This window comes from Drosophila grimshawi, unplaced genomic scaffold (genome assembly GCF_018153295.1).
Source record: "Drosophila grimshawi isolate 15287-2541.00 unplaced genomic scaffold, ASM1815329v1 contig_1367, whole genome shotgun sequence".
NCBI classification, from domain to species: Eukaryota; Metazoa; Arthropoda; class Insecta; order Diptera; family Drosophilidae; genus Drosophila; species Drosophila grimshawi.
Window position 1 is genome coordinate 341,101 of NW_025062889.1, and position 27,396 is coordinate 368,496.

The window sequence follows — 27,396 nt, forward strand, 5'->3', positions numbered from 1 at the left end:
TCTGGGCTTTCACTTGACCAAATAATGCATCCTGCTGCTGCGGCCAACTGCCTGGCAGGGCTCATTAAGAGCAACTTAATGCCAACCGCGATGCGTTTGGGCCCCAAAAATGATTCATATCTGGATGGCGCCCACCAGCTGTCAAGTGCAGTGCAGATAACTGGCTTTTAGGCCTGCCTCCCACCCGTCGACCACTACTGGTCTAGCGCTCTGGTCTGGTTCAACATTGTAGCGCTAATGAGCCGACCGATCGACAGGGCTTAAGTTGGCCAGCAAAAGCAAAGTATATGCGCGAAGGCAAATGGGCAAAGTGGCATGCCACAGTGCCAAAGATCTTGCGGCTCATGGCCATTCGGCCCCGCCGCAGCATGCCACATCGAAGTGCCTCGAAGTGGCTCGCATCGAAGTGCGGCGCGCCTTTGGGGCATTTCAATTAACCTGCGCACTTTCGATTTCATTGGATCAGGAACCTGGGCCTGGCTACACTCAGCAAAAAAACAATTACCTTGGAGATCAGAAAGTATATTTCTAAAAGCCAGCTTTTTGCTTTTCTTACATTTTTTCTAAAATATATAAATAAATCTTTCAGATGGTTTTTGATATATGTACAAGAACAGCAACTCTAAGATTAGCTTTTTTGTAGCTTATATTATTAATAAAGATTAGTATTTGATGATTTCGCATACATAAACATAATTTGGATAGTTTATAGATTCATATAATTTAATTTGACTACCCACTGTGCTAATCGGCCTTTAAGGCAGACAACAGCTAAATGGCTAATATAAAAGACGAGTCATTAAATTTAATTGCTTCTTTCTGAATTTTAGAAAGGATTTGCAATTCTACTTATAGAATTTTTGGGATTTTTGATTTCTAGAATTTATTGATGGTTTTCTGTTTTCTAAAGTTGAGAGCAACATTTTTTCTGAGTGCAGTGACTGCAACTTGAGGCTGCAAGACTTGAGGTTTATCTAGGCGGGCCCCAGAGCAGCAATTCCAATGCTAAACGGCTCCGCACTCATTCCAGAATTGAAATAATTGAATGCCCTTGTGTGCGCTTATCGTTGAGCAGCAGAACCAGGGAGACTGGACTGAACAGAGATCAGAGAGTTCCCATGCTGCCAATGCGCCTAATCACATCAAAAGCGATGCCGCCACGCGTCCTTGAGGGCACTGGCAGTGAGGGAGGAATGGAGGGAGGCTGGGAGGATGGGAGGCAGGGATGCTCTGCCTTTCTCTGGCAGTGACAAGTATGCAAATAAGCCAAGTGTATTTTGACATGCGAGTGCCTCGAACCAGTCTAAAAGTCGCCCTCCCCAATTAAAATACCCACAATGAGTCGTTGTCTGGGTTGAAGTTGAACGTTGATGCTGAAGTTGAAGTTTAAGCTGAGATCTGTTTAAGCTGTTGTCGACTGGCTTTCAAAACAAATATATGTATATATATAAAAACAAATAGAAACTTTCGCTAAAGAATAGATGCGGTTCATGCGGTTCGGTTCGTCGTTAGCCTGGTCAATAGCGACAGAGACTTGAAGCGACAAACGTGTTTCGCACAGCAGCTGTCAACAGCACATTAAGTGAGAGCAAATAACAATAACAACACACACACACAACAGCACACACATACACACATATATAAGCAGAGTGCCAAAAGTTTTGCTAAATATAATCCGAGACTCATTTCAATATTTAGGTACACTTCGATAAACAAATGACGCAATCATTTTTGCAAGATTTTTCTTTTTATTTGGAGTTGAAACTGGGAAGGAGAGGAGAATTTCAACTTGCTGCTGGCTGATTGCGCTGATTGAGCTGATCGACAACTCCATTTACCCAATTCGCAATATTATAACAAACACACACACATAAATATATTTAATAATTGCGGCCGCGACACTAACACCCAATGCCAACCGGGCAAAGAACCTGACTGAGCCACAACACGAGTTGGCCAACAAACGACGCAAAATGCGAAGTGCTTACTTAAAGAGAGCGCCTCAGAGCCTCAGCGCCAGCCAGCTGCTAACTTGGCTCAAATGCTGACTCGGCTCAAATGCTGACTGCTGCCTGCTGCCTACGCCAATGTCACCCAGTCAAAATAGTGCGAATTGGTGGGCAGTCATAGCCAAAATGAGACTTATTAATTAAGTTTCTGTTTATATTTCTATTTCGCTCATTTCAGTTTTTTACGCCAGCTGACAGTTGTTGAAGCACTTAAAAACCGCATATGCAAATTGTGTATTAAAACCCAAAGTAATAAAATTTAAATGGCATTTTAATGGCGTGTGCAGATCTCCGTCTTCATCATCGTCTCAAACTACGTCTTTTCATGCGGGTGGTTCTACAGTAGATAGTTGTTTTGGTTTTGGTTTTGGTTTTCATTTTTGTTGTTTCCTTTTCTTAACAAGTATGTAATAATCAAGTTTGACAAATTCGAGCATTCCATGCGAATATTGCGTAATAGAAAAACAAACAAACAATGTTGCCATAAACAAGTACAGAATGCCAGTCTTAGACACGCCGAAGCTTAAATACCCTTGTAGATCGCTGTTAAATTGCCGTGAAATTTGGATTCACTATAAATTTAGAAAAGCAAACAATTGTGTCTAGATGTTATAGTAGTTAGCATAATAACACACAAAACTAATGAGTTTCTTTTTGGGATAACTATTTGAACAACAAAGTTGTGTTCATAAAAGAATTCATCTTATTGTTGGGAGCATAATGATAAGCTTATTGGGAAATAAAAAAATTGCGAAGCAGAATCTGGCCGACAATGACATATGTACAGTCTGCTGCAGTTGGAAGGATACATGCCAAGCTTCAACAAAATAGCCTTAAAATTGAGAGACAAGTTTGCGCAGAAAAAGGCAGGCAGATGAATAAGCCTCTATCGACATGGCTAGTTGTGCTGATCAGGCATATATATACAGCTTATAAAACGACAAAAATAACGATAAAATACTTTGCATCAGGCACATCAACTTCAACTTGTTTGCTCAACTCAATCATTGTTACAGGTTATCTAATTAAGAGCTAATCAAATTCAAATCTCGGCAACAAATTAAAAAGCACAGCTAGCAAAACGGTATAGAAAATTGCACGAGTCGGAAACGTTTTTTCAGTTTTAATTAATTAATGAAAATATATATATGGATATGAGAGTATCTCATTAAAATACATTATGTATAAAATACAGTAGCAAAAAAAACAAATAAAAATACGGAGCAAGCGGCAGCCCCGCTAAGAAAGCTAATTTAATTACGTTGCAAATTGCAAGCGAATATTACGTAATCATGATCCAGCTGGCCACATGGGGGGCTAGCCAATTATGGCTAACTTAACAACACTTGTTGCAAGATCAGATGCCATAATATGGAATCAATTAAAGTGCCGCGCAGCATTATGGAACTCTGCAGTCGGCCACAGCAGAGATTATGTCATCCCCGCGAGTTCAAGTGCATTCACACTTGTCCTGCCCTCCGGTGAGGAGCAAGTGCAGCATCAAGATACACAACAATAAAAGCAATAATAATAACATCAACAACAGCAGTTTAAACTACATATTTGAGGCAGCTGGCAGCTAGCAGCTAGCAGCTGGCAGCCTTTGCAGCTGAGCGCGACTCGTTTTTGCCAAATTTGGTCGCTACGCAAGGTTGCCCCCGAGATGTACACACACTCAGACTTGCACTCACACTCACAATCATATTCACACTCAGACTCATAGCTGAGTTTGTTATTGTTTTTGTTGACTTGTCTTGTCAACAGCAGTGTGAGTTGCTCATCTGTAAAGTCAAAGAGCGCACAGAAATTGACTGAAATTAGCCAGCTCATATATTCAAATATGTGCCTATATATATATATATATATAGATGTAGATACGTGTACGTAAGTGAGCTGAAATTAATTCATCATCTTTATCTGTGTTTTCTCACATAATTGCCTCAATTTGCATGTGAACAACGAAGTCATTTAAAACATTATGCTTAACTACTACAGATGACGACCTATGTCGTTAAATGCTAAACGCTGGCGCCTTGGCCGTTTTTAGATTTCGATTAGGACTATAAGATAATTGTCAGAGCATATATCTTATTAAAATGCCTCGTCAATCTAATACGAGAACCATTTTTTGTTTTGTAATTTAGTTTCTCGCTTCTTTGCCGTTTTGCGATGGGACTTTGAGATTTACAAAATGTCAGTGAATTAATCTTATTAAAATGTCTCGTCGATCCAAAATAGAAAACATTTAAAAAATGTTTATGTTTAAATTGAATTTCTTAATTATTTGGCTTTCAATTGTCAACCTTTTGGACTTGCGTCCAAGGCCACAAACACAAATTAAACTAAGCCAAAATGGTTAACAAAATAAATAATTGAGTAACAGTTTATTTTAATTACGTAGCAAATCAGATCAGACCATATCTGTGAGCAAAAACTGCAGCAGCGAGAATAGCTCATAAGGAAATTCAAGTTGCCCGAAAAAAAGCAAAAACAAGAACAAAAAACAAAAGACTCAGGCAACGAACGCGGCATGCCAATTACATATGGCCTGAGTATGAAACAGAGAAAGAGACAGAGACAGAGAGTATGAGAGGAGGAAGATGAGAAGGCCACTCTGTGCACAGACGCATCTATTAAAGCTAGCTAAATAATTTACATTTGTGCCGCTTTTGTCATAATCAATTTTTAATTTCTTCATTTCAGACAGTCGCCATAAATTCCATGCCGGCTTTGGGATAAATCGCATTGCCCAGCAATTAAATTGCGTCGCTTGTTCTTGTTGCTGTTGCTGTTCTTGTTGCTGTTGCTGTTGTTGTTGCTGTCCCTGCTGCCAGACATAATCATAACAATAATAATGTAGTCGACTCCGGAGACAAACAGACAGTTGCAGCAGCAGCAGCAGCCAGTTTTGTTTTTTTACTGGGCATATTTTTAATGCGAGTGCCACTGATGAGTTTTTTGTTTTTGTTTTTGTTGCCTGATGTGCAAAGTGATACTTTGTGCAACAGAGAGTGTGGCCTGCTTGCTGCTTGTAATGCCTTATAAAATATCTACTTATTTAAAATAGTTATAGCTTGCCCAGTACGTGTGTGTGTGTGTGAGAGTGTGAGAGAGTGTGTGTGAGTGCTCTCGAGCGCTCTCAAGGTAAACTACATTTTATTGTTGAGGCGGCATTGTTACGAGCATTGCTTTTGGCATTCGTTCTGGCTTACTCGCCCACCTACTATATATATATATATATATCTAAACATATATAAATATTATATATATATATAAATAATATGTATAGTACACATGCTGAGTGGCAGGCAATCAATATCATCATCAAATAATGCAATTGATGGATGCCCAAATGTCAACTTTGGTTTCTTGGTTGCAGTTAATGTTCTGTGTTGTTTTTGCTGCTGTTGCCCATTTAGCAGCCAAATGAAGGTGATTCGCTTGCCCGATTTGTCTGACCATCATCATCATCATCCTCATCTCAGAACGTCAGCAGCTGTTGTGAGTGTTATTTTGTGACTGCGACTGCCCAGTTAATTAGTTAGTTGAATTATGTAGTCATGTTCATTTGTTGCTTTCGGCGTGGGTTGTTAGCGGCATTGATTGACCAAAATTAGCCTGTGTCGAAATGTGTGTATGTGTGTGTTTAAGTATATACAGCTGCGGTCGAAATAAATGGTAATTTAAACATACAAAAAATACTTAAAATATAATTCAAAAATTATTAAAATTTAATCTGAATACAAGCAATCAATACTGAAGATTGGCGTAGCTATAAAATTATTAACAAAAAACTCAAGATAATACTGAAATGAATGTGCGTCTTTTCTGAAAACTAGATATGATGTAGGTAAACTAAAATAAATATGAGCGGAGTTATATCCTAGATGGATTATTAAAGTATCTATGATAATATGAAGAATCTGCATTTTATGAAGCAGCGCTACTATTATTTTGACCGCTGCTGTAAATATATATATTATACTTAAATATATGCAGCTTGTTGCTGGAGCTGTTTTAGTCTGGCAGAGAGTTATTGAATGAAATGTTTTGTAGTTTTTAATTAAAAGCAGCAGCTTACACTTATGCAAGTCTGGGTGAGTGTGCGTGTGTGTGTATGGTGAGTGTGTGTGTGTGTGTGTGTTGCGGTTATTCTTTGAGGTTATATGCCTTAAACACAACACACTGACCTATGCGCTTCACGTGTACATCTCGATTGAAGCTGACACGTGGTCCGCCATTTGCTGTTGCTGTTGCAGTTGCAGTTGTTGTTCCAGGCATTTGTTGAGGTTGCGGCGGCATTCTGCTGGGTTTCTGATGGGTTTGTTGTGGATTTGATCTTATGGTTTACCAATTTTCTCTTGCGTCGCTTTAAATTTCTCACTTGGCTTTTGGAAAAGTGTTAAGCAGCTGTTCCGGGCATTTTCTTTTCTTTTATTTTGATTTGTTTTTAAGTTATGCTCAATTTGACAGTCGCTTTTGATGAGATGATATCAAATATCAAAATATTTATGGGGCTGTCAAAGTGTCGAACTGCAATTCGAATATAGAAATAAAGAAGAAGAAAAAGACAAGTCTCAAATGTCAAATGTTGTACTTATTATTGTTGTTTGTTTGTTTGTTTGCTGTTAAAGTTGTTGTTGTTGTTGTTGTTTTTGTTGTTGTTGCTTGTTTTGCTTGTTAGACTCTCTGCACCTCATTAACTGCGACCTGGTTAAGTTTTGTTGGTTTGTTGGTTTGGTGTGTTACTTAAATAAATCAAATTTATTAAATTGCCTTATTAATGGCCACTTGACATGCGCCAGCGAAAGTGTTATTAAAATTAAATCAAAGCAGCAGATCTATCACAAAGCAAAAAAAAAACAAAAGACAGCTCATCAGAGAGTCAGTTATTTTGTGTGCCGCAGACAACGCAATAAAACCATAAGAAATTAGAAATGAACGCAAAAAATATAATAAAAAGTAAACAAGCAGACAGACGGCAGTGAGAAGAATAATTGCCAATTAATAAAAAGCCAATGACTCTGAATCGGAATCCCAAAATGTATTAAAAATCATTGTAAAGCTGCAAACGCAAACGGTTGGCGGAGTTGGAGAGCAATTCGAAGTGGGCAGAGCGAATCAAGTTTGTTTTGAGTTACGCCTGTTAGCCGGAGCAAAAACGCACAACAAAGACATTATGAGGGTGTTTTTTGTCTGCATACGATATTATATATATATATATTTAATTCGAGTCTTACTCTTGACTGTTGTCATTGTCACATGCGAGCGACTTTGAATTGGCAATTCGATTGGATGAAGTGGCACCGATTGGAGTCGAGTCTGGCAACGAATAACAATACAAAGCGGATGTGGGGAGAACCATGAGCAGCACTCCATTTGTACTATCTACCACGTCCTCCCCCTCCCCCCCACCCCATCCAACAAACGACATTTGGGTGTGTCCTGCAGCCGGCAAGCAAAAAAAATATGTTGATTGCGATTAAGCAAACGCGATAATATTCATATTTGAATGCGAGGCAACCAAAGCTCTATTTAAACAATGCATTATGCCCGAGGATGTGCCGCACATGCACACACGAGTGCTGCTCTTGCAACCTTACAGCCAGGCAACCCAGGCAGCCCAGGCAAGTGCGCTAAGCAGGCGCAGCCAATGCGTCCAAGTATCCCACTTACTCGTTCCCCAAACGTTCCTCCAATCGTCCCCCAGTCTTATAGCGACTCACGCACGCACCCACCCAAACCGCGCAGCTCTCTCTCTCTCTCTCTCTCCCTCTCTCTCGTAATGGGTAGAAAATGCATGCCCATTATGGCACCTGGTCAGGGGCCGAGTCGTAATCATAGCCAGCCGGCTACACTCAGCAAAACAAAAGCACATCGCCCTGAAAACCATATCAATTTTCTTGTCTTATGAAATAAGATGTTAGATTGTTTGCATATATACAAAAAAATCTAATAAAAATTCCACTAAGGTATGCTAACTTTGGCGCCAAAAGTATGGTGAATTTTTAAATTTCAATTCGAATTTTTGCTGAGTGTAGCTGGCTGAAGAGGAACACAGATAGACATCAATGCAGGCTGCCTGCCCATTCACTTACTGGCTTACTTACAGACAGGACAGCTCTCCAATCTAACAAGCACACAGAGAGAGACAGAGAGCGAGAGAGAGAGAAAGAGAGAGAAAGGGGAGGGAGAGAGAGAGAGGGGTTAGAGAGACTGAGCAGCAATCGAGCAACTAGACGTCAATGATCATGACTAGTAGAACCTCGTGTCTGTCTGACTGTCTGTTTGTCTGTCTGTCTGTTTGTGCCCAGCTGGAGTTGGAGCGGGTACGCAAAACGCTTGGAGCTGCCAATAAAAATCCTTTACCATATAATTTGAGTGGCCATGCGTGCGCTCTGACATTGATGGGAAGCTGACTAGTCAGAATGCATGCATGCAGCAACAACGCAGACGAAGACGAAGACGAAGACTGCCAATTCCTTGTAGCCCCCAACAACCAGGTTGGTTGGTTGTTGACCATGTTGCCCAGATGCCGATGCCGATGCCGATTGTTGCGCGTTGATTGCGCCATGAACGTGATTTGTTTGTAAACACGCATTATTAAGGTGTAATAAACATACAATTTGCAGCGCTCCGAAGCGTAGGAGCTCTGTGCGTACATACATAAATAGAATATATATATATATATGTATATCCATATTTATATTTAATATGTATATAAACAGGAAGAACCTTCTAAATTTCAGTGCGCCTTTCATCCCAAGTTTTTTTTACATTTATTATTAATAATAATAATAAAAGGCTGCTTTTCAAAATTTTTATTTAGAATTTTTTTTGCATGTTAACAATTTATTTTATAAGACTATAAAATTGATATAGTTTTCGTTTTTAATTAGGATTCTACTATATATATCTTGTTTGCTGAATGCATGGCAAGAACAGACTAAGAATACTAAATCAAAACACTAGACTAAGAAGTCACCAAGCTAAGCTAGATAATAATCAGTAGTGAGCTCGGCCAATTTTGTAATAATCAGAAGAAAAAACTCAAAGTCTTAGCCACAAAAAGAGGTGGTACTCTAGGGAAACACAGCCAGTCTCACTCCAAAAATTAGGGTTAATGGTAGAGCTGTGAAGCTCAAAACATAAACAGCATTCAATTAGCAAACGTAACGCAATTTGTATCTAATTTCAGTCACAATTGCGTAGTGTGTAGCTAATTTTATACAAATTATTTTAAATTATACAATTACAAGCGCTCACTCACTCTTTCTCACACTCTCTCTCTCTCTCTCTCTCTCTACCGCTCCCTCTCTCTCTCTCTCTCTCTCTATCTGACTGTGAGCTCAGAGTCTAGAGTCTGGAGCCAAGCATAATAATGGCTCTGAACTTGAACTTTGACATTGCGAATGAGTATGAAAAAGACAATCAGCAAACATAATGACGGCAACTAAACAACCCAACCCAGCCCAGCCAAACCCTCCTCCTCCGCCCATTGTAACGACCGTGTCAAGTGAAACCAAAAGTGCGGCAACATCAGTTTTGTTGGACGAGGCAGGGAGGCTGGGAGGCGGCGAGGCAATATCGAACGAGCAACAAGCAAACAAACAACGCGTTCGCCCACTTTGCGTGTGTTCTCAGCGCCAGTTGCTCGCTGACCTCTGCGGCTGGGTTCAGGTTCAAGTCGAACACAACCAAAGCAGCTAACAGAAATTGAGTCTGTCTCTCTGTCTAAGTCCGATCTCTTGAGCATACACTCAGCAAAACAAAATTACCGTTGACTAGAACGTTTTTCTTGTTTTTAGAAATAATTGCCAAATATAAGAATACATTTTCGTTCAGATTAGAAAGGTTGTTTTAACTCAATAATCTCAAAGATATGATAATTTTTTTCACTATGTGAATTAAGAAGGTTTTTAAAATTCAATTTTGCTGAGTGTAGCGCGGCCTTTGCGGCCGAAGTGAAAATGAAGGTGTAGTCCAATTTGTAAGTATGGCCAAGCCCCAAGGCTCAGCACAGCAGCCAAAGCAGCCGTCGAGAAGCCGACGTCAAAGTTATGCAAAGCTGTGGCCGGGACTCTCTGCTCCCGGTGGAGCCAGTCCCGAGCAGTCCCGGCTAGTCCCGGCTGGTCCACTCCAGTCCTGCCTAGTGCCTTGTGTTGTCTGGAGCGCATTTTTCCATGCGTGCCGCCTTTTAGCTTTGTTGGTGGCGCTCTGCTTTCCTCTGCTGCTGCTGCTGCTGCTGCTGCAACGTCCATTTGCCGACTTGGCAAATACTTAATTGCATTTCGATATCTATGCTCAGGCATCTGTGAGTGAGGATGCCGCAGCATTGGGGCACTCAGACAGCGGGACAGGCATTTCTTGTGGACATGCAGACGGCTAAAACAGCGCGAGGCTGTTGCTCCTCTCTGTGCTCTGTGTTCTGGTCTGTTCTGTTTACTGATCAGGCTGCTGGTCGCCGATTTTTACAACTAAATTCCCCTGATTCATTTTTGCGCTTTACAAAAGAAATTTGTAATTGCTACTCCCATTTAGAGCCCATATTGCATATCTACGCGCACATCGCGCGGACAACATGACAACTTCGACTTCTTCTTCTTCTTTTCTAATGCCATGCACATCCGTTCAAGCGCCCACACACACACACACACATATATATATATCTATATATATATATATATTGCAATGTCAGCTCTTTTTTCTCGTATCCGCTCTCGCATATTGTTTTGTCATCGTTTTGTTTGCTGCCTGCCCCGTTGATGGTCGTCCGTCAATCTTAGCATCGTCAGTCGTCAGTCACAGTGCCCCCAAACTGGACCCCCTCTCTTTGGCCCTCCTCTCTACCCATACTGTGAGATGGCATTGTGCTTGAGCACGCTGTCATTTTCACGCTTTGTTAGCTCACTAAACTGTATCTCGTCGTCTACAACAACAACAACTACTCTATACTAGGAAGCAGCTACGTTTTTTTCTTTATTTATGACTACATATTTAGTTTATTATGTATGTTAGAAGGTTAATCTCGGCGGCATTACATTGCATGTTTTGCGCCTTTGTGGCAATTTCTTTGCCTTCGCCTTAAAAGACTTGTATAATACTTGTACACCACGCGACAGTACAATGGGGCAGGCAGATATGGTAGCAAAATTTCATATGAGAAAATATTTTTAAAGTGCGAGTGCGGCTACAAAATACTCGAAGCCCACCTATCTAAAAATATCTTCTATTCCCAATATTCCATATTTATGCCTGCTTAGATTTTGTTCTACAACTTGGGTGTTCCTCATCAGAACTTGATGCAACTTGTGCAGTTCTAGATATATTTTATATATTTTATATATTTGTTATACAGACCGACAGACGAACATGGCTACATCAACTCGACTTTTTATGCTGATCATGAATATATATGCTGTATATGTCGCCGATGCATCCTTCTGCATGTTACATACTTGAGCACAAAATCATTATACCCTTATCAATTTGCCCAGTGTATATAACAAAAGCGTTTAGTCTTTTGCTGATGTTGGCCCTATGCAACTGACCTGGAGTATAGATGTCCCCCAACTTCTAGTCCTCTATGTAGCATAAGGTAATTGCAAGTTGTACTGAGGCAATCTTCTGCATAAATGTTTTTAAAGAATGATGGTAAATCAATTTCATGTTTAATGGGTAATGGCATGATTAATGTGGCTCTTAACTCGCGCTGCTCTCCCAGCATGTAGAAATTTCACTTTTCTCGCATCCATAATACAATAATTAACCCAGAGAGTATACTTTATATATATGTATATCTAATGAAAAAACAAAAAACAAAAACAAAAAACAAAAAAAAAGTATGCTATCGACCGCTGTGCCATTTTTCCATGTCACAGTTGCCAACTGTGCGACTTTTAACCTGTGCAGAAATCAATTAGGCACCGTATCGAATAGATACACATACACTCAAGCGTAAGAGCGATCGATCATCAGCAGTCGCTGTTCAAAATGATGCTGAGCTGGCCCTTGATTGTGGACTCGGTGTGAGTTTTTTCTATTTCTATTTCTATTTTAGTTTTTTTTTTTTTTGGAAAACGTATTTTATTTATCAATTAAATCGAATCGAAAATTGTGCGCAATTACTGAGCAAATAGTTATGAGCCAAGTTCGTTGCCTGAGTCTTTTGTTTTGCAGCCACACTCAGCCGAAAAGTTGCACCGAATTTAAAATATTCTAGATACTTTTGACGCCAAGGAAGTAAATTGCCAAAGTAAACTCTTATATAGCAGCACAGAGAGCAAATTTCTTTACTATTCTCTGAATTTCCGAAAGGATTTTCTTTTAATAATGTGTTAATTATAATAGGAAATATTTCTAAAAAATAAAAAAAAGTCATATTTTAAGCCTTTCTAATTTTACGAAAAATTGTGTTTAAAATCAAGAAAAACTTTCTAATTTTCAGGTCAATTTTTTCTGAGTGCAGCAGATTTTTTTCTCTCGCTGAATTGCTGCACGAAACCCACTCGCGACGCTCGACTCCGGACTCTCGTCTCGTCGTCTGTTGACTAGGGGGTGTCAGTTTCGATTTCGATTTCGGTTGCAACTACAGCTTGCAGCTTAGCGTTTACAGCTTGGTTGCATCTGCCAGCCGTGCAACATTTCCGGCAAGAGCGCTCCACGCTGACGCTGACGTTAATGTTGACGGTGGCAAAGGTCAGCAGCGAAAACGAATCGGCACTTGGCACTTGAATTCCTGATGCTCGATGCCCGATGCCCGATGCTCGATGCTGATGTCTGAATGCTCATGCAACAAAATGCTGCATGCGGCATGCAATGGGAAAAAGGGCGCCTTGCATGCAATGTTTTCTTTGGGTCTCTGGCACAACAGCAACAGCAACAACAGCAACAGCAACAAAACCAACAGCAAATCATAATCAAGCTGTGGCCCATCTTCCGTCTTGCATAAGCCCCACTGTACTGCAGAGTTTCACTTTTTTACAGTGTTGCCCAAATCTGTCGCTGCCGGGTTAATTAAAGCCAAAATAAGGCAACTAGCTGGCTACTCTAGCGGTAGCTGCGTTAATATATTAATTTATGCTAATTTTTGGCAGCAATCTTAAACTAATTATTATTAGCTGGCAGCGATATCAGTTTTGTGATTTGATTGATAGAAAGGCAAAGCAGCAGCCTTACAACACAACATCGCTTAGGTTAGGTAAGACCGGTTGTCGTCGATAGGATCAATTTGGATTCTGCTCAATTTATTGACACTAGCCGGGAGACTGAATCGAAAATGAGTCCATCCAGTTATGAATTTCGCAAGCGTACACTTAAAGAAAAAAGCTTGTGGCTTTCTAAAAACTTTTGTTTTGCATTTCTCAATTTTTGGATGGATTTTGATCAAATTTCGAAAAGTTTGTCTAATTTCCAGAGTGTAAGAATTCTTGTATTAGATTTCTTGTTATCAAACATTTATTTTATAAGATTTCACTTGTACAAACATTTTAGATAGTTTATAGATTCATATAATTTCATATATTTATTTGTATTATTCGGTTAAAATAGGAGCTTCCCAGAGAGCTAAATCTCTTCCTGGCGGGACCAAAAATAACTCTTCCGGGGTTTCCTCTACGTTCTCATCCTCATCATTATGGGAGGCTTGTTGCCTACATTCAACACAACACAATGTGCATAAAAATAGGTGTATTGAGAGCAAGTTGAATTTCAAAACGGATCACATTCATTGATATGCAGTTGTCGTTAAATTTTTGCCGGTCAACAGGCAAGGTACGCAATTGGCAAGGCATACAAAGCAGTGACTCAATTTCAACATTACTTACAACAAATATATTTTATTTTCAACACGCATTGTGTAATGATTGTCCCAAAATAAAATCATTTTGGCCGCATTACATTATGAAAGCGTTACAAATTTTGCTTTGATGGGACACATTTGCCAATTGGCCGATAGACGAGAGCTCCGTCATTTTGAACGCCCATCATCGTTAACAGTAAAATTGGACTGGGAAACCAGCTCACAATAACTATTGCCATAATCGGTCACTTTCAGATCCCATTTGTATGCATGAATCTCCATTTGAGTGCAGCAGTCAATGTCATCATAAAACAGCCACACACACAACACCTAAATGACAACTTGTCTTTTGTTGACCAAATGACATCATGTCATCAAATCACGTCAAGCGACCCACGCTCCGCCAATTGGCCAAAATGTATCTGCAGACTAGGCAAGAGAAATTTTCAGGAATTCAACGCAATTCTCGGAAACTCATAATTGGCTCGAGTTGAAAGCTGAAAGCCAATGCTAAGCAGGCCCATCGGCAAAACTAGCAGTCAATACATCAATTTAATGACTTCATTGAAAGCATTTTCGGCTCCAACAAATCATGCACGCCCCAAATATATTGATTTCGTTTCGATCCATTCTGCCATCGCAGAATTGCTGTAGGCTTAAGAAACAGAAATTGAGTTAGCAGCTGGACTAACGAATATCCTATACATTTCTAAGTAATAGTTGTGTTTTTAATTGGAAGAGCTGGAATGTGTTTTCTAATGGCACATTAACAATAAATAATCTGAGTAGGGATGCTTTGGCAGCTCGCAAATATTCTTAAGTGGATTTTTTGGGATCAAATTTACACCTGAGTACCGAAACAGAAAAGCAATTTCCATTTTTTGGCAGTCCAATAAGAAATTCGAGTCAGAACTTCGTTACTCATTTTAAATGCAGTATTAATCGACTTTTGGCAAAGTTATGGCCCCCATGGCAATTGTTCAACATTACAGGGTATTATCCGTGCTTAGTTTTTGATGTTGGACAACTAAATCTACGATTAGCGTTCCCAGGGCGTCGTATTGCAAGTCGGAGTCTGCACCTGCCAATGCCACAACAAAGTCCAAAAACACTTGACACCCGATACTCTACTCTCTACTCAGAAAAGGGAGGCCACAAGAGGAGGCCACAAGGGGAGGGGGCCGGAGGGGGACAGGCGCTGAGCTGATGATAAGTAGTGTGTTTGATAGTGTTCGCATTGCCGGCCTAATTGGGCTTTTATGTAGTAAATGTTGAATGTGTTGAGTGTGTTTTTACTTCCGCAACAATGCTTTGTCAAGTGTCAAATGCGTTTTACCGTTCAATTGACCGATCAACTTCCGCTCAACAAGAGCTCAATGCCAGACCACGTTAGTTAAATAAGTGTTTGTCTTTTTTTGTGGCCTATTTGGCTAACAAATCAAACGCGAGCAGTTTAACAACAACAATTTGTTAAAGCCCATTAAATCAACGCTGCTGCGTCTTTCATTCCGATTACGGCATTTGGTAGACTTTTGTGCCTTAATTTTTTTTGGATTTTGATTTCAGTTTTATTTTAGGTTTTTGTTTTCGATTGTTGTGCGTGCCCCTTGGGCAATTAAAAGCTGCACGATGCACGAAAGTGAATGTTGTATTGTGGGCCAGATGCGTCCCAAACGATTAGGTAAGGTCACGGGACGACAGCGATTCATTCATTAGCAGCCTTATTCACTTTGGCAACACACAACAACCACAACAACAACAACAACGACAACAAGAAAAACAAAAATCAGCAATGGCAATTTGTTTATATTTGTGCGCAACATGCCAAACAACACGAAAAATGTAAATGTTCACAATTCATTTTAAATATTTGAACGAGTGTTATTCAGGCCAGCCAAATGTATTCACAATTCACATTAAAAATAGTTGAATAAGTGTGATGTTAGACAGCGGCATGCTTTAATGATGTTTTTCTTTCTTTCTTTCCATTATTTATGGGTTCGTTGTAGGTGCTAAATGAGTCAAAGCCAGAAGTTTATGAGCGCGCGCAAAAAAAAAAAGAAGAAATATTCATATATAAATAAGAAACTGCTAAAATGTTGCTGCCTCAATGCCTCAATGCATTTAAAAAACAAATCATCCTTGACGCATGCACACCAAAAACGGCAGCCTGCACATGAATATCAACCAAAAACCGAGACAAAAAAAATCAAAATAAAAATAAACACAGCTTCCAAAAAAAATAAAGAATAAAAATGAAACAAGCCGTAGGACAGCGCACAAGGCAAGGCTGTATAACCATTTTTGGCCACATCCACAAAAAGCTGCTGCTTTTATTTATTATTCTTTTTTCTTTTTTTTTTTTGTTGAGAATTTTCAATTTGTTGTGTTTTGTGTGTGTGCATTTAACCCCTTGTTGCTGGCTGTTGCTTGCTGCTTGGCACTGGCTTTTGCACAGGTTCCTTTAAATTGACGTTTATTTCCAGACGACGACGTCGACAAAATTCGGACCGCAACAAAAAAAATGCGCAACTTTCGAAATTTTTAATGAGCACAAAATGTGTGCGTCGAGTTAATTTGCCGGAGCGTTTGAAGACACACACAGACAGCAACAGCAACAGCAACAGGAACGGAATGGAACGGGTTGGCCCTCCGTCTATATAATATGATACGTGTGTTATTTTTTTTTAGTTGAAAGATCGAAGAGACACCTACACTCACACAGAGAATACTTACATGCAGTCGTTGCATGACGTCATTTTGGCATTGGCATTGAACTGAAACTAAAGTTTGGCATGCTCTCGAAATGCTCCCACGTAGCCAGTGACAAGTCAATAAATAAACACATGTATACAAATATACAAATATATATACGATATATATAAAATATGCGGAACTGGCTTCCACTATATATAGACATGAACTCGCAAGGATAAGGTAAATTACCCAGGACAATCATTGAATTAAATATAGATATAAAAATCAATATATACATAGTATGTAAAATATATATGATTTTGAAATTTGTATTTAGTCTTTCTGCTCCCAATTGTTTTAAGTTATTTTCCATCTTGTTTAGCCTCTCCAGGTTAAAAAGAGACTCGATAACTGACAAGAACTAGTGGAGGCAACCAACCCTATACAAGTATATGTATACATATATAAATATATATAAGAAATATATCAATTACTTTCAATTATCCAAGTGCTGCCCCCGCTTAGCGTCTCCAAGTTAGAAAAGGATGCCATATATGCAGCGAGTGAGAGGGATATATACTGGCCAAAGACAGCAGATCGCCCAGAACAACGAGAGAGATTTGTGCATAGCGCACACTTTTCAAGCTGAAGAACCACATTAAATGACTACGAAATCCACACAGTTTTATTGGCCTCGTTATATCCATTTCCATATATTTTGTATATATTTCAATTTATTTATTTTAGATAGTTTTTCGTATAAAACTCAACTGGAGAGTGTCAAACAACTGATACGCTTCGAATAAAGTCAAAAGGAAAGCTGTAAGCAAAGTTATTTGATTCTAATAAATTACGTATGCATATTCTGGAATATTTTGCATTTGGCGAGAATACATAAATTAAAATTCCGCAACGGAATAAAAGATCAAAATTTATGCATCATAAAGAACAAAATTAAATTGTACGAATTTCAAATTTTTTAAAGCACAACCACATTAGCAATGCTAATGCGAGCTCCTCTTAGAACTGTAAGCCGAACCGATAATGAGCGACGGGGCAAACAGCATTTTTTTAAATACCAAAGAAGATACATTAATCTAAAAAAAAAAAAGCCAGCCATTCCCTCAAATATCCAAAGACGCTGTAAACTTTCACTAAAAGCTTACAAGTCTTAACCAAAAAAAAATTAAAATAAGATACAACATTGTAAGACCTTCTGAATTCTATTTCCGTTTGAGACACAACCAAAGACGGGCATCTTCTTTATCATCATCAGCATCATCATTATCAACATAATCATCATAATGGGCGTTTTTATTAACATTATAATTGGTTATTAATTTGCATCCAAATTCAAAGCACTCGCTGATCGAGGAGCTGAGCACGAAAGACTTGTGTTCAACAATAATAAAGATCGCCTAATGTTACCCAAAAAAAAAGATGGTTTGTTGCCGAACAAAGAAAGAAAGTCGTCAATAAGCCCATTTCTCATTTGTCTTAACTTAATTTGCGCACTCTTTGAACTCCAAGAAATTACTTCAATTATGTGCCAAAGGGTTACAGATCAGCTTATTGGTTCTGCATCGAGAACTACACTCAGAGAAAAATATATCGAGAATTATATGCAAATTAAAAAACAGGATTTGCATTTCTTAAATTTAGGTTGTAAAATTGAGAAAAAATTGCTGTTTTCTTTAAGAGAAATCTTATTGGAGCGAAACTCTAATATACCAGTTGAGAGACCGAAATTTCAATACTATTTTCTGAATTTGAGAAAGGATTTTATTCGAAAAATAAGGGATTGCCTTTCTACTTTTTAGAAATGCATTTCTTGATAATAGAAAATATTTCTGAAAATAGACAAAAACTGCATTGAGAAATTATTTTGAAAAGCAAGAAAAACTTTTTAGTTCTCAGGGGGATCTGAATTCTTATTCTGTGAGTGTATTAATTAGTTTGCTCTATGATATATGACTCAGAAATTCTCACGAATGCGTTGGCAGTCTAAACACACATATGTACATATATACACACATTCGCCCACATATAAAAAAATATATAAAAAAAGGCAACTTATTTGTGTAAGTGGAACAGCTCTAATGTTATTCTAGGGCCATAAAACTTCAGCATTCAGCTCGAGATCAGCGATTAGATTTGATATAGAATTGTATTGAATTATTCAAGACGTTATTTATTAATATTTAGTACAAAGTAATAAATAATTTAATACTAAATATTCAAGACGTTATTTATTAATATTTAGTACAAAAAATACTGCATTTAGTTTTGGTGTTTTTAGATCAATTTACAATCATTTGGTTATCAGCGTGTAAAGCGTAATTTTTAGGCTAGCTCTACTGTACTTGTTGCTCTCAAAAGGAATATACGTTAAATATATTTGTTTGTACATGTTGTGTTTGTAATAACAATAAATAAATTCAGCTGGAGACAGACACTCACCTCAGTTTGAAAGCTATTTGCGCAGTTCTAATTACAATACTTGTTGCACTTGTTGTTGTTGTTGCTGCTGCTGCTGTTGAATCAACAACTTGTTGCACTTGTTTGATCTTTTTGGAAAATCGTTCAACGATTCGCGTATTTTAATTAGTTAATCAAACACAGTCGATTTTTTTTTTTTTGGTTTTTTTGCTCCGAAAATTACCCCAAAAATCGTTTGCACAATTTAAGCGAAAATCACGATTTGTGCCGTTTTTGTTGTTATTTAGCTTTTTGCACTGCTCACAAAGTCGTTTGTTTTATTTTTAGTTGTGTATGTGGGTTGAGTGTAGGTGCGGGGGGTTTATATGAGGAGACAGATGGAGAAACAGTTGGGTTTTTTTTGTTTGCTATCGGTTCGCCTAATTGCAATAAGAGGTAGGTTGGTGGTGGGGGCGACGGTTAGTTAGCAGCTGGGCACGGCGCTGGCCAGTTCGTATATATATATATATATTTGAATCGTTGTAAGTCGCACACAAAAAATACACAAAAGCACACACCAACGAGGTGGGTGATGATGAGAGGGAACGCACGGCGTATTTGGGTTCACAGCCAGGTGAACACCGTCACGTCTAAAAGCCGACTGAGCCGACGAGCACGATCTCTGTGACTTCGAACTTCGACTCTGGTGAAGCGAGCTCGCGAGCAGAGAGCAAAGCTCAATACGCGCTGAGAGCTTAATGTGCTCTAGCAGTCAGGCACAGGCATGCAGTGCAACAGGTAGCCGGCATTTCTCTCTTCTTTGCATACTCTCAGAGAGTGCGACAGAAAGAGAGCTTAGCACTCATAGTGCTGGTGCGGGCTCAGTTTTTGTCATATCAACAGCGATGTAAACAAGTGAAACCAGCTCGCCCAAACATTCTTCGCTGTTTGTAGCTGCTGCTGCTTCTTCTTCTTCTTGCAAGACAAGCAAATATAAATATGGAAATTCTGTGAGCGAGCAAAAGCTGACAGACACGCTCAACACAGTTGTGTTGGCAGCGTACACTCAGAAAAAAACGCACATGTATTCGAAATATTCAGAAATTATTATAGAAAAACATATTGTCTAGCTATAATTTGTAAATATGATGGAAAAAATGTGTCAAATTTAGAAAGACTCGCCCCAAATCGACCAATTGAAAGACTCGCTCTTTTTTAGGGTGATTTACTAAAATATGGGGAGGTTTTGTTTTTCTGAGTGTAGGAAAAACAAACAGTAAGCGTGAGGCGAGAAGCGATGCCAACCTCCCAAGTCCAAGGAGGCAGTCAGGAGGCAGTGAGGCAAATAGGGTGTCTCCACACACACACCCAGCTCATCAATCACGATCTCGGCTAGTTATAATAATCGCTCGCTGCGTTCCATCACAAGTCATTACACTGGCTGTGGCTGCTGCGGCTGCTGCTGCTGCTGCCGCTGTTGTTGGTCGGCTTCACTAATTAATTCATCTTGAATACGAGTTCTGTGAATAAGAAGCGCTTAATCCCCAAGGCGTTTGTATGAAACTATTCTAGCAAGTGTCATAAACAAAGCAAATCGTTGGCAGATACTTCAGCAGGTAGCAAACCGAATAATATAATTCACAAACACACGCACACACTTCAATTTGAATATCACAGTAATTAATCAAAAAATGAAAAAAAAAATATATATACATATATATATATATATATTTATATACAAATAAATCATCAATCGTCATCGTCTTCAACGGTCAAGCAACTATAAAGCACCAAATGCTGAATTCGTCCCACGTTCATTTCACACTTTTTTCACCCATCTCCCTCTCTCTCTCTCTTCACAATCTCGTGCGTCAAGGAGTCCATTTAACTTTAATAAAGTTGTCAACGCACGAAATTGTCGTGTGAAGAAGAAGCATTCGCCATATCATTTTTTCATTTATTTTTTCTCGGCGCCAACGCTAAAAGAATCAAGTGGTCGTCGCCATTCGGCTCACGATTACATTCCTGTTCGACGCCGAATTCGAGTTCGAGTGCAATTGGTAACGGTAAATGCCAAACAGGTAAAAGCTCTTTCTTAGCATGCTGTTGCATGGATGTATTAATACCGTACGTCTAGCGCATCCCTTGAGCTTTTCATATTTGAAAGCTCTCTTAGACACGCGAAGCCTGGCAAGTGTAGCGCAGCTTTTTTCACATTCAGTATTTGTTCGGATTCGCAGCAGCAAAGTTTGCAAATGATTTGTTTTTGGTCCAAGGACGCGTCGAAGTGAAAGCATTCAAAGATAAATTTAAGATAAATAACTGTTAAAAATGTGAATTTTGGCAATAATTGTGCATATTTGGTGTCAAGCTTTTTATGCAACATAAGCGTATTGTTTTGTTAATTCTATTATTGTTAATGTCAAACGTTGCTCCACTCCATGAAACTATTTTTATATAGAAAGTTTATATATAACAAGACACGTGTGTATCTATATACTTTATGTCTATATACATAGATGTGATTAAAAGCTTCGAGCACAAGTGAAAACGAGAGCTTTATTCCCGTTACGCAGCAACAGCTGACTTAAACAAACCATTTATACACATGCACACACACACATAATAAGTGATAAATTCAATGGCGCTAATTCGCTGCTGCTTTGAGCCACCCGAACTGCCCGAGTTCTTCGATAGCTTCGTACAAAAATGCACAGATCCCAGTTGTAAGTATTTTACAAAAAGAAAGAAACAAAAACCAAACAAATAAATTAAACACAACAGGCGCACTTAAATTAGGCGCGCAACTATTATCGTGGTGGAGCAATGCTGTTAAGTGTGCAACGCAACCAACTTCATGTCATATGCCTTGCCAGATTGGCAAAACAAACTACAATTTCGAGGTGACAATATTATCAGGCATAGGCCGTATTTAAGCCAACTACACGCAATATGAAAATAAAACAAACATTTCAAATAGACAGCGGGCAGCATTATCATTAACGCCAGCTGTTAATGCAACAGTGCAGCCAACTTCATGCCAAATGCGCTGCCAGACCGGCAAATCCTACAGGCTGGCAACTCGGCGAAAAATAAAAGAAAAACAAAAATTTCGAGCAGACAAATAAAACATAAGCAAAGGCAACATAGTTATTATTATCGCTAGCGTTTATTATCTAACGTTGCGATAAAAAAGACAACAGCAACAAATAGTCAGCAAACATGCCTGGTGAGTTATATATATGGTTTAAAGGGGGAGCGAGAAAGTGAGAGCGAGAGTCTGACCTCCAAAGCGAAACGAGAATGACGCCATCAAAGTGCGACGAATGATGAGGAAGAGGACAAGACACACGGGGCAAGGAGTCGTCAACAACACGCGCCAAAGATGTGCCACAAAAGGCAAAACGCACAAAAACAGAACACAAACACACACACAATAAATGTACATATCACGCGACAGAGGTCAATTCGCTTAACGATTATAGTTGCGATAAGATAAGGTTTTGGCTTTGGTTTGGGGTTGGAACGGAGTGGGGCTGGTAGGGGGAATGGGAACTAGGAAAATGGTCGTCACACCCTGCTGCCCCAATTCCTGCTTTGACAATAAACAGTCGCTTTTCGCCATTAGCAAAGTGCACAACTCAAACACACTCAGCCAAAAATTTGCAATCTTAGCGATGACGTCGTCGTCATGTTTACCTATCGTTGCATTCACATTTGCCTGCCAAATCCCTCTAATCACTGTGCCTTTCCCTGCGCCCTTCTAGGCTGCTGCGGTTGCTGTTCAGCGCTGCGTCCACGTTACAAGCGTCTTGTGGACAACATTTTCCCAGTGAATCCGGAGGATGGCTTGGTCAAGTCGAATATGGAGAAGTTGACCTTCTATTCGCTCAGCTCGCCGGACAAACTGGATCGTATTGGCGAATATCTTTACCAGAAGGCCACCAAAGACATCAATCGCAAGCGCTACAAGTGAGCAATTAATTTTCATATTATTATTGCTTATTTATTTATATCCACAGACTGGCCGAGATTGCCATGGAGGCCATGGATCTGTTGCTCCAAGCTTGTCATGCTCAGACCACACTAAATCTGTTTGTGGAATCATTTTTGCGCATGGTTCAAAAACTGCTCGAGGATTCGAATCCGAATTTAAAAATAATGGCAACCAATTCTGTAAGCTCAGCTCCATCTTGATAACAATACACACATTAATCATCTGCTGCTTTTTCTGCTCCTCCAGTTCGTCAAGTTTGCCAATATAAACGAGGACACGCCGTCGTATCATCGACGCTACGATTTCTTCATCTCGAAATTCTCGTCCATGTGCCACAGCGATAGTCAGGATTTGCGGGATAGTCTTCGACTTGCTGGCATCAAGGGATTGCAGGGTGTCATTCGGAAGACGGTCTCCGACGATCTGGTCGAGAATATTTGGGAGGCACAGCATATGGAAAAGATTGTGCCTTCTCTGCTATTCAATATGCAGGTGAGTCATTATTTAATTTCAATTATTAATTAAGTATTCATTTAAAATATGAAAAATTGGCTAATCGAAGAAAAAACGTGTAAAATTTTAAACTAATTTCGTTGTTTTCGTATATTCTGTTAATGCAATCGAATCGTATATTGAACCCAATCCAAAAAAAAAAATAAATATATAAAAAACACAAACACACAACAATAATAACAATGACAACAACAATAACAACTACAACAACAACATCAACATCTAATACACAGTTTTGTGTAAACGTTATGTTTGTGAAGAAAAATTTACTGGCGGTAATTGAAATATTTCAAATTGCATATTAACTACTAACTATAACTATATTCTTTCTATAGCCTCTCTATAGTCTCTCATCTGCTGCGAGGGTAGACCCAAAAGTACTTTGGCCACTATGAGTAGTAAGAGGGAATATTTACGACATTAGATGATGTTGAACTCCCTGAAATACAGCAATGGATCGTGCACAGACCTCGAACATCGTAGCACGAATCCCTAGGCACGTACACCAGCATATTTCTAGCCGATCTATGAGCAATAAGCGAGTGCAGTTTGCAGACCTTAATTGGAAACGTATCTATCGGTACAGTCGGATATACATATAGAGAGAGCGACAGACAAGCAGGAGAGAATGGTGGCAGATAGGCTACAAGATGACCAGGAAGGCACCTAAACGAAGAAAGGCCGAGGCGATAATTGAACTGGGCGGAGTCACCAAAGAATAACAACGATTTAAGCAAGAAATAGACTTGGAATACTTATTGATTGTTGGATAGCGCATTATTAGCTAAGAAGACAACGCTAGCCATAATGGGTATAGTCAGAAGCGAACTCTATCGATGAGAAAGTAAGTCCAAAGCACATCATAGCAGATAGATAAAGATGTAGTCCATCTAGGGAAGCCCAGAATGGCACAATAGATCGATCTAAGATGTGGCATTGCATTAAATAGAAGCCAGAAGCTTGTCAGTTACTTCTGGGCCTACCCTCGTTTACTTCTATATATATTCAGCTAGCTTTATAGCTTTTCTCACTGGCCCCAGTAGAAGAACGTATTATTAACGTTGCACTCTCTCTCTCTCGTCCCCATTGGCAGTCGGGTGACCTGACACCCGTTGAGGATGCCACCAATGTGACGCCGCCAGTGCTGGCCGAGGAGGTGCTGCGCGAACTTGTGGGCCGTGCCTCATTTGGACACATACGCAGCGTACTAAAACCGCTGCTGACGTGAGTATTTCCACTTAGTAAATGCTGTAATAAGTATTCAGTCTCCATTTATGCCAATCCAATTTGCTAATCGTAGTCATCTGGATCGGCACGAGCTGTGGGTGCCCAACACCTTTGCCATCCACACGTTCCGCATTGTGATGATCTCGATACAGCCACAGTACTCGTACACCGTTGTGGAGACCCTAATGCAACATTTGGACTCTAATTTCAAGTCGTCGCCTAAGACACGCACCTCGCTGGCCGTTGTGCTCTCCAAGATCATTGCCATTGCGGCAGGCGAGAGTGTGGGTCCATCGGCGCTGGACATCATTAACAATCTGCTGACGCATTTGCGGACCAGCGTCAGCACCACAACGGAAATAACACCGGAGGAGTCACAGTACCAGGAGGCATTAATCAATGCGTTGGGCGAGTTTGCCAATCATCATCCAGACTATCAGAAGATTGAGATCATGCTGTTCATCATGAACACGGTGCCGGATCTGTCCAAGAAGAGCAAGGGCGATCAGATGCTGCAGAACATACTGCTCAAATCGCTGCTGAAGGTGGGCAATCAATACAGCACCGTCTCCTTTGAGAAAGCCTTTCCCGCCTCGTTCCTGCAGCCGCTGTTGCGAATGGCACGTGCTCCACACGATCCCACCCGCATGATTGTAATGCAGATATTCCAGGCTCTGTTGGATCGCCACCAGAACGAGCAGGTGCTCAGCAGTGTCAGTGTCAAGCCGTATCCGGCTCTCTCCCAAGAGCCACCCTCACGCTCCGACATCATCTTCACGCACAAGTACGGAGCGAACATTATGCAGGCCCTCATCGACAGCATGGCGCTCTCGGATCGCGTGGATGCGCTCTCCGCCAGCTACAACACAGCTGCGCTGCTCATCGTCGAGATGTCCTGTAGCGAGACGGTCCAGGAGTTCTTGCTCTTCATACTGGGGTAAGCGTATATCTGTACTAGAGTTCTAATGGAACACAATTAGAAGTAACTCAATTTACTAAGAGGAAACCCTCACTTTAACTTCGAGCTTATTTTGAGATGCAATGAATTAGGTTCTTTTCTAGCAGAGTTTAATTTAATCTCTTTCATCTATATCTTTGCAGCATACAGCAAGTGGCAAGCACTCTGGAAACGTTGGGCGCTGTGCACCGCTGCAATTTGCATGGCATCTCGATAGCGCTGCTGGTGCTCATCTCGCGCGTGAGTGGCATCAACAGTCTGCTCGAGTACGCCCAGAAGATAATTGAGGCGCGACGCGAGGAAGCCACCTACTATTTGCCGCCACTGCTCGACCCAAAGAAGGTGTCCAGCAGCAGTAAAAACCTGAATCTATCGCTTCCCCATCTGGCCATCGATAAGTTGGCGCTGGGCGAGTGTATGCAAAATGCGGGCATGGATGCACAGCGTCTGAATACTGGAGCACCGTACACACTCAATCAGACAGATCATCCGGGTCATCGGCACTCGTGGGTGGAAACGGTTAGCAATCAGAATGCGCAACGCAACAGTTCCGCCGATCTGACCGTTTACAATGGGGATGTAGACAGCGTGAGCAGCTCCCCGGGTGTCTCCAAGAAAGCCCTCTCTCCGGAGTTCAATTTTGATGCAATGAAGCGAGCGTTGGCCGAGCCAACGGAGGCCGTGAAACGGGAACAACGCGAAAAACAAATGCAAATAGTGCGCACATTCCGTGAGGGTGAATTCGATGATCTGATCCGACGCACCGAACCGAAGGTAGATGATATAGCAGTAAACCAATCCATAGCTTCTACTAAATATTTCGCCTGTTTTATTTGCTCGCAGCACGATCTCATCCAGAATCGTTTGAATGAGCTCTTCAACTCGCTAGCCGTGGAGCGCCAGATTACCCAAAGCGACAACAAGACAGCCCTGCAGAGTGAGAAGCCCGTCTATGAGACGAAATTTCCCGAGCTGTTCTACTACTAACCTACCTATAAGCTATGGTAATAAGTAATGCTGCCAGCTCGGGGATTCCCCCGGTTCCCCCTGGTTGCAAATAATAGCTAAATTATTTGTACTTTTCTTCTTCTGGGGTAGGGTAATAGTTTTTTCTTGACCACGACAAACCCTTTTGCTTTTTTGTTATTAAATGCACTAAATAGTATTGTTATTAATAAATACATATACCTCGTTAAATATTCAGAAAGAAAGACACTTAATTGTTTATATAAAAAGTTCACACATTTAATATGTGATATTTATGCGAATTTTGTGTAGCAAATAATAACGAAATTATTTGTAATTTATTTTTTGGAGGCAGGCTAAAAGTTCTTTTTGTTTCCTTCTGTTATTAAATGCACTAAATAGTATTGTCATTAATAAATACAGATGCCTTGTTAACTATTCAATGAGAAAAACAATGATTTTTATATGCAAATAATCGCGAATTATTTATAGTTTTTGTTCTTCTTTTGATTAATAAATGCGCTTAAAGAGTATTGTTATTAATAAATACATATTACCTTGTTAACCATGCAATAAAAGACGCTTTTTTATAAAAAAGTTCACACATTTAATATATGTAATAATTTAGTGAGGTTAATTTAACTGATTTTTTTGTTTGGGGGCGTATTTTTAGCGGACACTTTTATAATTAATTTAATGACGCAAGCGATTACGTTTGAGTTCGACAGCCGCCTAACTAGATTATCTGGATTATACGTACATAAATTACAAAAATCATATATATATTATGTAGTCTATATATATATATATA

General features: G+C 39.8%; 3 protein-coding genes across 7 annotated transcripts in view; 1 reads left to right on the forward strand and 2 right to left on the reverse strand.

Moving 5' to 3' along the window:
• Positions 1-19,564, reverse strand: part of LOC6568673 (zinc finger CCCH domain-containing protein 13) — a 31,484-nt gene extending 11,920 nt beyond the window's left edge. The window contains exons 1-2 of the mRNA XM_001995293.3: positions 18,967-19,564; positions 6,200-6,542 (exon numbers count right to left, since the gene is read on the reverse strand). Coding sequence (XP_001995329.1) covers positions 6,200-6,311 — 112 coding nt within the window. The 5' untranslated portion in view covers positions 6,312-6,542; positions 18,967-19,564. The remainder of the gene's footprint in view (positions 1-6,199; positions 6,543-18,966) is intronic.
• LOC116805879 lies at positions 16,816-17,203 on the reverse strand. The gene is made up of 2 exons (XM_032740852.2): positions 17,001-17,203; positions 16,816-16,946 (listed from the first exon to the last, which is right to left on the reverse strand). Exon 1 carries the CDS (start codon positions 17,163-17,165, stop codon positions 17,028-17,030), a length of 138 nt encoding a protein of 45 aa, XP_032596743.1. The 5' UTR covers positions 17,166-17,203; the 3' UTR covers positions 16,816-16,946; positions 17,001-17,027.
• A 1,894-nt stretch (positions 19,565-21,458) lies between the features above and the next one.
• LOC6568672 (protein EFR3 homolog cmp44E) lies at positions 21,459-27,163 on the forward strand. Of its 5 annotated transcripts, none has more exons than XM_001995292.3 (9): positions 21,459-21,650; positions 22,692-22,896; positions 22,947-23,100; positions 23,168-23,413; positions 23,668-23,709; positions 24,528-24,658; positions 24,735-25,598; positions 25,763-26,393; positions 26,463-27,163. In XM_001995292.3, the coding sequence occupies exons 1-9, from the start codon at positions 21,566-21,568 to the stop codon at positions 26,604-26,606; spliced, it is 2,502 nt and encodes an 833-aa protein (XP_001995328.1). In that variant the 5' UTR covers positions 21,459-21,565; the 3' UTR covers positions 26,607-27,163. The 5 variants fall into 5 exon arrangements, with proteins under 5 accessions (XP_001995328.1, XP_032597075.1, XP_032597078.1 ...); XM_032741186.2 differs by lacking the exon at positions 21,459-21,650 and adding an exon at positions 22,072-22,153; XM_032741184.2 differs by lacking the exon at positions 23,668-23,709 and having other exon boundaries at positions 21,460-21,650.
• The last annotated feature ends 233 nt before the right edge of the window (positions 27,164-27,396 follow it).

What these genes read in the sequence shown, in the direction of transcription:
- LOC6568672 (XM_001995292.3), top strand. Translation starts at nt 21,566, where the DNA reads ATGGCGCTAATTCGCTGCTGCTTTGAGCCACCCGAACTGCCCGAGTTC. An exon ending in TTCTTGCTCTTCATACTGGG is followed by an intron (nt 25,599 to 25,762) that starts GTAAGCGTATAT and finishes ATATCTTTGCAG; the next exon opens with CATACAGCAAGTGGCAAGCA. An exon ending in TCCGACGCACCGAACCGAAG is followed by an intron (nt 26,394 to 26,462) that starts GTAGATGATATA and finishes ATTTGCTCGCAG; the next exon opens with CACGATCTCATCCAGAATCG.
- LOC116805879 (XM_032740852.2), bottom strand. Translation starts at nt 17,165, where the DNA reads ATGTGGTTCTTCAGCTTGAAAAGTGTGCGCTATGCACAAATCTCTCTC.